The 14,453-nt window shown below is 35.1% G+C and overlaps 1 protein-coding gene across 1 annotated transcript; it reads left to right on the forward strand.

Moving 5' to 3' along the window:
- The first annotated feature begins 1,686 nt into the window (after positions 1-1,686).
- Positions 1,687-14,406, forward strand: LOC119676816 (cadherin-89D). The gene is made up of 15 exons (XM_038088075.1): positions 1,687-1,693; positions 5,672-5,988; positions 6,071-6,526; positions 6,581-6,834; positions 6,889-7,525; positions 7,646-7,969; positions 8,032-8,183; positions 8,235-11,363; positions 11,576-11,644; positions 11,707-11,964; positions 12,560-12,892; positions 13,461-13,604; positions 13,688-13,892; positions 13,939-13,945; positions 14,017-14,406. The coding sequence occupies exons 1-15, from the start codon at positions 1,687-1,689 to the stop codon at positions 14,325-14,327; spliced, it is 6,603 nt and encodes a 2,200-aa protein (XP_037944003.1). The 3' UTR covers positions 14,328-14,406.
- Positions 14,407-14,453: the final 47 nt, after the last annotated feature.

Below are 14,453 nucleotides of genomic sequence, written 5' to 3' on the forward strand. Positions count from 1 at the left end.
GTATTATCATAAACATTTTTTGTTTTACAAGATATGATTTAAATTGCTTTCAATCATATTTTTCTGACAATCTTCAATCAATATTATGGTGTATATATTTTATACAGAACAAATCGAATCTTAGGTCTTCATCTTTTTTCTATATCTTATCTTAGGTCCTCATCATTTATGATATACTGTACTAACTAATAAATCTTTATAAATGACTGCTAGTGAAATAAGCAGTCACGTATTTCTCCATATGTATTTCGAGTTTGTCTGAACAATCAAAATTGCTATCAGTGTCACTATATATAACCTTTATTAAGAATAACGTAATATTTATTGATATATCTCTTACACTATAGTTATAAATAATACCCCCATACACTAGTTTAACACCATACAATATCAATAACAGAATGCAATACAGAATTATGGAGCTCTTGATTTTATATATACCGGGTGTAAAGCCTTAACTGCTATTTGCTTATTAGTAAAGTATCTACTACCAGTTTCTGATATACCTATGTGTGCCTTTGTAATATGTAATGTATCAGCTGCACAATGATCACAGTGCACTTGTAGTGATAATAAACTTTCGTAAGACATTGAACATAAAAATTTAATACCCAATTTTCTTCAAATTTCTCCAAACAGACTTTCAACTTCTGCGATTTTATTGCTCAAATTCTAATCAACGTACTTGGGCAGTTTCTTTAGGTTTCATTGAAGGAATTATGGCGTTATGGCGTTTGAAAGTATTTTACCTTCGCAATTAACAATTAATTTTAGCAATTAAAAAATGTATTAAACCGGAGCTCTTACCGACTCACACTTGTATTTATGTCAATTACAAAGGCTGAATACTGAATACTGAATACGGAATACTTGTAGTCATTAAAAGAATAAAAATTTTGTTCTAATTTTTATTAAACTGCATCTCATTGTCTTTAATTATAGTTACTATTGTAGAAGTAATACCTATCTAAATATACACATAATGATTCAATATTATAGTACCAGGTATTTTTCACTTCTGTTACTAATTCACAATTGCTATTGTTTTTGAGTTCAATTTTTCTAAATTTTTATGACTTTTATGATTGGGATATATATTAATTCAAAGGTTTAATAAGCTAAATTCACTTTTTGTTGAAATTAAAATTAAACGTTTAATATTTTTCAATATATTCTATATTTCAACTCTTAAGGAGAAGTCATCATCAGGATAAGGATCGAATATAAATTAATATTAATGAAAATTTCACTCTCCTTAAAAGTCATCATCAGGATAAGGATCAAATATAAATTAATATTATTCAAATCTATATCTAAGCGTCATCCTCTTTACTCTATTGTTTTCTCTATTATTTATTTTTACTTTTATATATCATGATTTTGAATCGAAAAGAGTGAAATTAGTGCAAAAACGATCAATAACTGCAGGAATTGCTTGCTTACTAGGCCGATTTTGTTGACCCTAAAATAGACGAAGTGCTCTATGAACTTTGAGACCAGATTTTTTTTTTATATAGTTAAGTTTCCACGATTTGGAAGCGTTGTTCTAGCGTTAAACGATTCATGATGAATTCCCAAACCTTACTGAAGATAAATGTCAACACAGTTTGACATTCTCAGCTGTTAAACCATAGTTATCGATACCGATAGTTCTTATGCAGCTAGAAAAACACCAGATATTTAAAAATGGCCGGTAAATAGAGGTTGAAGAATACAGTACAATATCAAGGGTATTCTGGTAGCATAAAAGCCACCAGTGAAGCAGAGAACTTTGATTTTGATACGAATAGATCTTTGAAACTGCGAGTTTCCTAATACGATTATGTCCTTTGTTCAAAATATCCAAATTTCAACTTTAAAATTTCTTTATAGTCAATTTCTTCACGTAGAGACTAATTGCAATGTTACACTATTAATGACATGTTTTGAATTATTATCTAATCATTAACCAGAGTCTTAATTGTAGATCTCCAAATTTTGTAAGAAGTCAGAAGTAATTAAAAGTTCAAGGTAGAGAAAAATTGGTCAAGGTAAAATAAATAATAAAATAAAATTTAGAGAACTATAAACTTTTATTTAAAGCTTGAGTGCACAGTCACCTGAATGTATCTATTGTACATAACCGTGATCCATTCAGAGTTTTCGGTGTTCATTTCATAAAAATGACAACAAAGTTGGAGAACTCCAACTAATGTATGTAATATCACATGTTGCTATGATCTCTAAAGTAACCAGATCCTCAAGTGTACCAAGCGAGCGTGTATTAGTTGACATTATCTTCGCCGGGATAGGAACTTGTTTTGCTTGATGTTGGTCTACACTAAACCAGTGATATGCAAATTTTATCTTCACCCATTATCTACATACTTCATTTAATTAACTTTATCAAGTTTATAGAACGGCTCAGACGCAATTGGAGGCATATGGTATTTGACGCTTTTGTACTTATAACATTTTATGGATTTCGTGTTTAATTGCTTTCTGGGATTCTCATTTTAAGACTACAGTATTGATGTTCATTATCGTATTAGGTTAAGGCAATCGTTAACAATTTTCGAGGTTTCGATTTATTACAGCCTGGAGCGTTTTTATGCCGTCTAACTATTCGATAGTATGTAACTGTGGCTTTCTTACTCTTGTTTCGAAGACATTCTCTCGCACATATTTGACTAACATGTATGTCTGTCTGAAGAATTGTTGGACAGACAAAATCAGTTTACTAGTCCTATAAACTAAGGCTTACCATTTTCTATTGAATTTTAAAGAACCTATTAGATATATATATATATATAAACATATGTATATATATTATATGTTATTAAAATGTTAATACATGATTGATAAGTTATGGCTTCCTTTAAATTGGCTATTTGTACTAGTATATGCAGATACTTTCCCTTAAAGCCATTTAAAAAGAGTAAGACAGCAAAAAAAAACAACCTCAATAGTTTCTGAGATTTCTCTATTGGCTTGTAAAAAATAAATAATGCAATATTCACAAAAAATATGTTTGTAAAAAATGTTGTACATAAAAAAAATGTACGGACATATCCGCACCTAAATAATAGATACTTGTGTGTTTGTAGTTCCATGTCACTTTGATCGCATTTCAAAAGTTCGTCTCTCACTGCGTATCTGCAACAAATCTAAAATATGCAAAACAATAAAACCAACTGCGATTTAAAACAATAAAACAAACGCTAATGCCCAATTTGGCCCGTATCCACACATCCACACATCCAACTAACCTAAGTAAGCCAAGTCTTCCAACTCTCAGTCAGAAGAAGATGGATTCGGATTCAGTTAATTATGTCATGAGGGTGGGAAAAATTATGAAAAAGCTGTTCGCTCCTCAGACTACAGTGCAGTTGCAGTTGCAGTTGCATTTCTGCTGCAGTGGCAGTTGCCACGGAATGCAATATTGTATTGTTGGTTGTAAAAGTGTTGCTAAATAAGAAGGCATCAAATATGTTGTTAGCTGCAGTGCTGGTGCCGTAGTTGCCAACAATGCGCAGTAATTTCAGCAATAAAGTACGATTTATTGTGGGCAAAGGGAAAAGCAAAAAGCATGCAGTTAATAACGCCACTTTGCGCAGACACGGATGGACCGAAAGTCAGGCAGACAGGCAGACAGGGCGGGCAGGCAGGCAGACGAACGCGCTAAGATATTTTATTCTATAAACAAAGAAAGTTGCACTTCTTTGACTTTTATTAATTAATAATTTCTGCAGTCGCGGGAGCAGTGGCGTAGAAGGGCTATGAGTCTTTTTAAAAAATTTATTCTATGAAATGTATAAATTGTTATAATATTGCATTTTTAAAATAAAACCATTTAGTTTTGGTATTGTTGTAAATAAAATATATAATAAGAATATATATTATCATATAATATAAATACAGTCAAACTTCCACAACTCGAAGTCCAATTTTGCAAAGAAAAGGTTCGACTTATGGAGACTTCGAGTTAGAGATTTTGAAAGAAACTAGAATTATATTTTAAGACATTTATTTATTTATTTAAAATTAAATAAAGCACAGAAGTTATAGTGAAGTTTAATAATTAGAAATTAGTTTTGGGATTTTAATTTTTTTTTGTTACTTTCAGTAAAAAGATATTCCATTTTATTTGAAGCCATATAGTGATAGTGATCATCAGTTGTAGTATCATTCGTTTGCAAATTTAAATTCAGAATATTGAATGAGTCTTCTACTTCATTATTGAAAGGCAGGTAAACAATCACATCCACGGAACCCTCATCATCCCTTTCCGTTGTGCTTAGAATGGGATCCAGTGATTTAGAGCTATAGTGCCCAGCAATATCGTCATTTGTAGGAAAGCTTGATGTACAAATTTCATTGTGAAGCTCAATATAATAGCTAAGAGTAGCGTTAGAAGTTACTTTATTTACTTTAAACCACGCTGCCAGCGACTGGCATTTACACAAAGAAGCAATATAAAAAAGAAAAGTTAAACATTTGGTTTGGAAAAAGAGACTTCCCCTAAATCCAATTATGAATTCATACTAAATTCAAAAATTCTACTTATAGAATGCATATTTCCACTTTCCTGTCGGCCCGGAACAACATTTCTGTTCAAGTTATAGAGAAATTCGTGTTATAGAAGTTCGATTTGTGGAAGCAGAATTGTGTGTAATATGCTCTCTAAAACCTTGATGCACTGTTTTTGATTCGAATTATAGAAAATTCGAAGTTTGACTGTATATGTATATAGTATAATACAATAAAATATTTAAAATGCAGTATTATCCATATACGCTGTAGAGAAGTAGGTGTTTTCTCTCTCCCCCGATTACTGGAATAAAACTTTCACAATGCTGTGGAAATCTTCTCCATTCATTCCTAAGAGGTGGTTTAGTGGGTGTAAGTCTCACACGATGGTGTAGAAAAGAGGATACTGGACTAAAAACTTGATCAATTATTTAAAAGATGAAAGTAATTTCTGCAGGGTTCAGAGTTTTTGCTTGTGTGTCTAATAACTCAATATTTGTTATATTTATGTGTCCTGATCTGTTTTCAGCTGAACTTTGAGATTTTAGTTGAAGGACAAGACTTTTGCTAGTCGTGTCAATTTTCGTCGCCAGCAGTACTTATCTTTCTCGGTGTTTAATATTAAAATCATTGTAACAATTCTACTTATATCCAGTATATTTTGTGTATGCTCGATACTTTCTTCAGCAAAAGTCTTTGAATAACAGCTGTTCTAAGCTGTTACTTAGAACAGCTGTGTAAAACTAAATATTAACTACGCCACTGTGCCATGTTGCACTTGCTTCATTCACTTTGCGGCTTGTTGCATATTAAATTTTAGAAAGACTCCGATATAATGGAATGGCACTGCAAGTGTTGCAAATTTTTCGCACGGTGTCGAGTTAATAATTTAATTTTTATTGTTTGCAGATCAGATACTTTTTCGTAGCTACTCCCTTTTCTGTAGCTTGCATACTTAAATATTGTAATTATCAAATCAAAAAGTCAACAATTTGTCGCACAGCCATGTTGCCGTGGAATGGGTGCATAGTGCATTTATCTAAACAGGATGTTGCAGCAAAAGTTGCAACAATCGCGATCGCATTTCTCGCTTTCAATTTTTGTAGTTATTGTAGTTTTTTTTTTTTTGGTTAAATTGTTAGTTTAATATTTCTACTTACAGCCAATACGAGTTGCGCTTTTCACACTTCAGACGGCATAGCCGCCGAAAGTGAAGGTGTACGATTCATACGCCTACGTGAGGACGCAGAAGTGGGCAAGGATATACTTATATTGAATGCATACCCACGCACAAAGATAGCGCTGATGGGAGCCGAGGGCAGTGGTGATCACAAGTACTTTGGACTGCAGGAGATAAATGCAACTACCATTGGAATTATGCTTTCACACTCTTTGGAGGATTTAGTAGATAGTGAGGTGCCAAAAAATTTATTAAAATTTCGCGTTCTCTGTGCGGGAAAAGGAGAAAAACTTGAAGAGGTACGTGACAGACTATTACAAAAACCAATTATTAATTTTTCATTGTTTTATATGCTTTATATTTTAAATTTGGCATTCGCAGGGTAGCTACTTATCGATTACTGTTTATATAGAAGATGTAAACGATAATGTGCCAGAATTTCTAAATACACCCTATACTATTAATATTAATGAGAACACACCAGCCGGAACTGTGATTTTTGAAGGCATACAAGCAATCGATCATGACAAGCCAAACACGCCAAACTCTGATGTGCATTTTAGCATATCGACTGTGGCAGATCAGTTATCCGCTGATGGCAGTCCATATTTTGCACTGAAAGGTCCACATCGTCCATTATTGGTACTGAAAAAGGAACTTGACTTCGATTATGGAATTCGAAGTTTTAAATTGCCACTCTTTGCTTGGGATAGAGGCACACCAGTGAATCAAGCGAATACGACAATTACAATAAATGTGCTGGACATTGATGATCTTCCACCAAAGTTTACTGAAGGCGTTTACCGGACTAAGATCAATGAATTTTTTCCATTAACGGTGCAATTTGTAAATCTCTAAAGCGTTCGTTTTTTAATCATTATATAATTTTAGGGAAAACCAATACGAATGCCACTCTACTTTTCACCACCCATAATGGCTTACGATCAGGATTCGTTAAATGCAACTTTGATTTATGATATCATATCAGGAAATGAAAGGAAAATCTTTCGCGTAAGTCCACATAATGGAGTTGTTTGGATACAAAAAGAAATCGATCTAGAAGAAGAAAGCTTACCGGGTAACACATTTGTTTTACAAATCGAAGCACGACAGCGTGATAATCCTCTACAAAAAGCCGTAGCCAGGTAACACCTATCCATAAGAAAATCAAAAATAGTCTATTAATCTTCATTCTCTAGAATTGAAGTTGAAATACTTGACTTAAATGACAATATGCCAGAATTTGAAGCGGACTTCTACAATATATCAATTGTGGAGAATTTACCTACCAGTTTCAGTGTTTTGCAAGTAAATGCTATTGATCGCGATCAGGGGGAAAATGCCGAATTTCTTTACAATTTAATTGAAGAAGAAGTTTCTAGAGGTGCTTTTCGTATTGATTCCCGTAATGGTTGGATAACAGTGCGTGATGATCGCTTACTTGATCGTGAGCAACGCAAAGCAATACGTCTAGTTGTAGAAGCTATTGAACGGAATCCACCCTACATAGGCGATAGGAATTTCAGAAGAAGCATACCTAACTCAGTTAAAGTAATGATCACACTGTTGGATACAAATGATAATACACCAAAATTCGAACGTGGTAATTTGTATGAATTTAAAGTGCCCATTACTGCACCGGTTGGCTACAAAATCGGCGAAGTAGTAGCTCTGGATCCAGATGATGGCCCAAATGGCATGCTGACGTATGAACTGCAACGACCTAAAGGCAGTGGTTATATACCATTTCATTTGGATAGTAAAAATGGCAGCATACATGTTAGTGGACCGTTACGCAGAGGTCGTATTGCCGTATTTGTTGAAGCAAGTGATCAGGTGAGAAATATGGGTATTGAAAATGCTGAAAACTTTGGATAAATGTTACTGTAATTATAATTAAGCTATAATTTTAATACGCACTTTTTTTTTGTTTTGAACTAAACTGCCTTATTGCAGCCTACAAATCCATCAGAGCGACGATTTACCTTAGCAGTAATAACGATTGAAGTTTACGCTACGATTGACGACCAAGCAATAGATTTTGTAGGTGCACCTTATGAATTTTGGGTTGGCTCAGATGCAGGATTAGGTACTTCAGTGGGTCAAGTTCGGACAACTCTCATTTATGATGGAGAGGATGAAATTATGTATGATCTTCTACACACATACTCAGAAGGTGTGCCATTTGCAATTGAAGAGCGTTCTGGTATTATAACGGTTATACGTGAACTGTCGGAATTCAAAAGAAAAGTTTATCACTTTGAAGCAGTTGCGAACTACGTGAGTAAATATTTCATACATTTCTTATAAAAAACAAAGTCAAATGGATTTCTTTTACATAGATGTTTGCAAATTCATCTCAACCACTGCCGATGCCTCGCAGCGCACAGCCAAAGGCACTAGAACTTACTGATGAAGGTGTTCTCATAACCAATGTCACCATACACGTAGTACCGAAACCAGATAATAGAGTTAATCTGCGGCCTGTTATAGAGTAAGTATCGCAACTACATTTGAGGAAAAAGACTTAGAAATTTTATTGCAGAGAAATCAATATGAATGCAATTACATTTCACATCGAAGAGAATCTAGTTGGTGGCAAAATTGGTCAGCTGCTTTATAAGAACGGCGTTAATGTGGTAAACAACGACTTGGGTTCGTACAGAGAACTGAAACACAAAAATAATGTCACTATTGGCAGTAAATTTCGTAGTAATAACCCGCGTCTTTTCAATAGAAAGCGTCTTCCTCGTAGACTTGTAGGCGATTCCAATGTAAAGCTACGCTACATCATTGCAAATCAACAAGAAGTTGTAAACAAAATTTCTATCACCGAGGATGGAACGCTTATAACACTTATGGGACTCGATCGTGAACAACAACCTAAATATGATCTCACTGTGATTGTGGAGTACTCCACAGGACTTGTAAGTGGAGCTGGTATTTATCAGGTGCATGTGAAAGTCGACGATGTGAATGATAATGCGCCCAAGTTTAACGCGTTGACTTATGTTGGTTTAATTAATGAGAATAGTGCAAGTGGCAGTGAAGTTTCCACCAACCAAGTGATACTCGCGAATGATGCTGATGAAGGACGCAATGCTGAGTTTCGGGTTGTACTGCAAGGGGAATATAGTGAACAGTTTAGCATTGAATACATCAACGATACTTCAGAAGTACTTAATAAGAGCCATTACAATTCGCGTCTCACCAATGCTGAGACATTTAACATTTTTAATTTAACTGATCAGTGGAATGAAGAGATAAAATTTGTGGAAATGCAGACTATGCTTATGGAGCCTAAAATGAAAACCGATGTTGGTCCACATTTCCGAATTAAGTACACAGGCAAACGTCAATTGGACCGAGAAAAAGATCAACTCTACAATCTTAAAATTGTAGCAGTTGATACCGGCGGTTTATCGACGCAAGCCAATTTGAATATTTTGATTGCTGATGTCAACGATAATGCACCAATATTCGAACGAATTTCAGTATTTAAGGACTCCAAAATAGAAATAAGAGAATATACCACTGACATGGAAATTTACTTTGTCGAGAGTTCGTTCCCACAATTACAGTCAGTACCATCTTCGATTGTTATACCGCCTTATCAAATCCCAGGCTCACCAAGGTACAATAAAGATAGCACATTCAATGCTACTTATATGGGAGCAACGGGTCAAAAGCCACGAGCAAGAACGCGTATAGCAAAGAAGAGCCGATCGCCTCGTGCACCTTATCAAAAGGCTGGTATAGTCAAATGCCCTTTATTTGCCGTATACGAAAACATACCGCTAAACACGAAAGTACTGCAGGTTATTGCCAGTGATGAGGATTTTGGCAAGAACGCCCAAGTGCATTATGAAGTTTTGGCAGAACACATGGACCGCTCAATTGGCTCTGGTATGTTACCGAAGGTATACGGAGCAAAGTATTTTACTATTGACAAACTAACTGGTGAACTGCAGGTCAACTATCCTTTAATGGCAAATGCGGAGATTTTCTTGAATTTGACTGCCACGGATATTGATGGACTAAAGGATACAACCTGTATACGTTTTACTGTGATTGATGTGAATAACCATGCACCCACATTTAAAAAATCATGGTACAGTTTCGATGTGCAAGAAGGTGAATACAACAATAGCGTACTTGGTCAAGTGTTAGCAGTTGACCTCGACTACGGAGAAAATGCAAACGTATCTTACAGCTTAAGTGAACTGGACTTGCCTTTCAAAATTAAAACACTTTCTGGAGTCATCAAAATTATGGGCACACTAGATCGCGAAGTTCGTGCCAAATATAATTTTCAGGTAATTGCAATGGACAATGCAGAACCGCTGTACAGAATGTCCAGTACCGTTGAAGTGGAAGTGAATGTACTCGACCTTAACGACAATAAACCAGAATTTGTGGGCTATGACGATATGACAAATGCAGCGCAATACATAACAGATCTTTCAGATAAAACAATTATGGTGCCCATATATAAAGCGTATCTCGATCGTAGTACTACACAAGGCATGTTTGTTAAGCAAGTGTCAGCAATAGATAAAGATTACGTGGGTAATGGCAACGGCTTAGTGCTGTATTCCATTCAACATCAAGATCTGCACACCCCCATATTTCAGATCGATTCACGTGACGGTACAATATCCACTATAGCAAATTTCAAAAGCTACAATGAGTACGAACACTTAAACGTTACCGTTGTGGCATCCGATTTAGGTAGCCCACCACGCTCTTCAACTGCAGTCGTGCTTATAAACCTACAAGGGCAAGCTGTCACAGAACCAAATGCCAAGCCAATTGAAGTAGTTGAATCGCAAAATATTTCCGTCTTCCAACACCAGTACTACGAGGTAAAAATGCTGGAAAACAATGATGCACCTGTGGAAATATTAATTGTTAATTTAACTAAAGATATCGATGTCGATGCTTACCATTGGACGTTATTGATGGAAGTGGGTGCAGATGCTGAAGATGTGCATCCGCCATTTGAGTTCGAGGCCAAAACAGGTGCATTGTATGCACTCAAATCATTCGATAGAGAAACTAAAGAACTGTATCAACTACGAATTCGCGCCGAAAAGTCTAATCGAGAGGCACGTACTTATGCGCAAATTTCCTATCCTGTTTTGGATGAACGTATTCAAGGATTAGAGCAAAATGAATGTAGAGTGGTTGTGAACATATTAGATGATAATGACAATACGCCCAAATTTAAAGGAAATGGACAACCAATAATTGCGGTAGTGCCACGTTCTGCCACTTTCGGTTATCCTGTGACAACTGTTCATGCAAGTGATGCGGATGTTGGTCTCAATGCAGAGATACGTTATCGTTTGTTAAACGAACCGTCCAGACTTTTTGCCATTGATGAGTTTACTGGTAAAATTCGGCTTATTGGTAATGTGCCAATGGATGTACGCGTTTATGGTTTCGACGTTAAAGCTGCAGATCGAAATGGTGCAGATGACGGTAGAAGTAGCATTATAAATGTGTTTGTGTATGTAATTGAAGAGGCTAAGCAAGTGCGTATTGTCGTAGCAGGCAAACCAATTGAAGTGGAAAGAAAAATTGATTCTCTTACTAATCTGCTGAGCAGTGCTATACAAATGGATGTGCGAGTGAGATTACTTGAGCCACATATAGGTGGACTGGAACCTGCGTAAGTATTACTTCCTTATAAACGTAAGGCTTTTTTATAAATTAATGGATAGTGTAAACTCTAGTGTACACAAAAATTTATTGATATTAACTTAGTTATCACTTATAAACCGCATTACCAACCTTATGTACTTTATTTTGCTTATTTAATTTAGCAATTTATATAAGTGAACGATTTTATAAATTTAAATCCATATAAATATTTCTTTTCAGTACTGATGCTTATATTTATGCTGTTGATTTTCGTACTAATTCCATTTTGGATATGGAGCAGTTACATGAGTAAGTAGAAAACTACACGCCTTCAGCAACGTTATCCTAAATTCTTTTCGTTCAATTTTTAGGTCATTGGCTAGCTTGCAACTGGATACATTACAGTTTCAGTATGAGAAGCAGCTGCAAGAATCTGACAATATGATTACAGTGGGAGCGTCTATGCCACGCATCATAGAATTAGCAGAATTTGGAAAGCTGGCACACAATAATCAAAGCTCTTCTCACCTAATTGGAGGCTTGGAAATCTTAACTTTCCTGCTAATCATTTTATGTGGACTTGGTGCTGCGACGGCTGCTTTATGTTTCATGTGCCTACGTCTGAAACGGTAATTGTACTTTACAGAAAAACTCAACTGCATAATTAAGACTGATTTTCTTTAAACTTTAACAATAATGATTAATGGAATATTTCATAATCGAATAATTAAACAGATAAGCACTGATTTATAATAAAATTAAAATGCAAAAAAAATTTCATTAATTATTTTTTGTTTTCTTTGTGGTCTTGTGGCCATTGAAGTAGAGATAAACAAGGCAATTACTAGCTAAGAACGTTGAAGTTCACTGATGCGTTATTGTTTATCGGCTTAATTAATGAGTATCTTCAGATTATCGACCGTTAGAACTTTTCAAGATACAAAGAGATACAACATTTATTGAAAGAAAAATAAAAACTGGTTCAGTCTTAGTATGCAACAGAATATTTTATAACTGTAAATGTAAACCTACACACATACTCCATATCACGTTCACTTAATAAATAACATTTCCAGCATTCCTAGATACTTGACTCATATAATTTTCTGTGCTATTTTTTTAATTAAATATTTATTTCTTAATAAATTATCTTGTTAATGATTATTGTCTTTTTTTTGTTCTCATATGTTTTCTGCCTGTTACGCCATCCTTCATGGGCTTCAGACGAACTTGGTCACAACAGGATTTTCAATCGTCCGAAACCGGTCTCACGTATACAATTGCACGTGCTGGCATCGAATCGTGCCGCCAGCAACGCAAACGCCATATTTTACAACAACATCAACTACAGCAACAACAACAGCAACAATGCGGTAAATCAATCCACACAACAAGTTCTTTCATACCAGAATCGGTTTGCTCGTCAGCACAAACGCAATCAACAGCGCCAGCTTCACAGAAACTAGAACACCAACTGCATGCACATCAGCATCCACATCAACAACACAGTCATCATCATCATCACCATCATCATCAGCAGCAGCAACAACAACAACAGCAACAGCATCAACAACAAATTGAGTAAGTTTTCCACAGTGAAATGGAAGTGCTGTGCAGATAAATAGGTTAAGTGCGTTTGGCACTTGATTTCTTGACATCAGCACAGAAACTGAAGAAACGAGAAAACCTGTATAGGTTTGGATGTATGTATATATGCCAAGTTTAAACAAAAACCTTGACCTAAAGGTTTACTGAATAGAAGGTAATAGTTTAGAAGGTAATGAACTTGAAGAAATAACTTGTAAAGAACAGAAGAAGTTCTCAATGGCAATTTTGGTCTATGGGAGCAAAAGCATTTCATTGCCCAAAATAGTTTCTTCCACAAAATGGTTTTGTTTTCCAATAATCTTGTTACATTGTATGTCTAGAATCCATCTATTGTAATTTGATCTTATTGATCCATTATTCATTATTATTTAGCTTGTCAAATATATGTTCAAAGGAATTTGTTTATATATCTAGTAAAATACATTAAAAGCTAGGTTTATGGATATGTAATTGTGAACAACATCTGTTCATATAGAAAATCTCGCATTAAAGTGAATAAATGTTTATATCATTATAGTCAACGGCAAAGAGAATATATAGATGTGCCTTTACCCAAATCGATTGTTAAAAACAACTTAGCTCGTTGCAGTTCTTTAGAGCAAGACACCTCACCAGCTCCTTTTGTGCTGAACTACAACAGCTGTCAGCCAGTAAATAATCTGTAAGTTTTTATTTGTAAATGAAATCGTTATTATAAAAAATTACAAAAAAAAATTTTAAATCATATTACAGCGTTGCGAACAGTCCTTATGAGAGTTCTATGTTCTCATTACACTCAAATGGGCAAGACTCTGGTGTGGACTTTTTAAGTAGTAGAGAATTATACGAAACCTCGCCGGACTCATTACAATATGTAAGTGCCAATAACGGACAACGCCTGAATGGCAACGGATTGTTATGTCCGAAACATGCCAAAGCACATATGGAAGGAAAAATGAATAATGCAGATGTACAGAATGTGATTACCATGACCGGTAATGTGACTATACCAGAAGAGTGCACGTAAGCTTTATTTTAAATCTATCTAAATGTATATTATAATGAGTTGTGTTCTATTTTCACAAATTTCAGAGAAAATTACGAAGAAAACGATGTGCCACTAACTGCTTCAAATTGTCGTAGTTCGATGCTGAATCTGTGTGATCACCATAGACTTAAAGAACAAGACTATCAGAGCACGAATTTTGAACGTCGTAATGCTTGCGTAAGGCACTCCTTTTCAGGTGTTAGAGATGACCTAGTGCAGAACTCGCCGCAAGTGTCACTTAGACCACGTGGACATACACTGCGAAATTCGATGAACGATTTGGAAGAGCGATTGCAAAATCTCGAGCAATCTTTCAGACGGCCAATTGAATTTGGCAAATCTCATTCAATTTATTAGCTAGTGATTTTAGAACTATAAGAACCACTTATCCGTTGTGAAGTGGAAAGAAGCTTTTTCATAGTGAAATTGATGTAACTTTCGTGCAATATGGAAACATTTTAGTAACGTTTTCTAGCTTTACTA

Source organism: Teleopsis dalmanni, chromosome 2, assembly GCF_002237135.1.
Source record: "Teleopsis dalmanni isolate 2A chromosome 2, ASM223713v2, whole genome shotgun sequence".
NCBI lineage: Eukaryota > Metazoa > Arthropoda > Insecta > Diptera > Diopsidae > Teleopsis > Teleopsis dalmanni.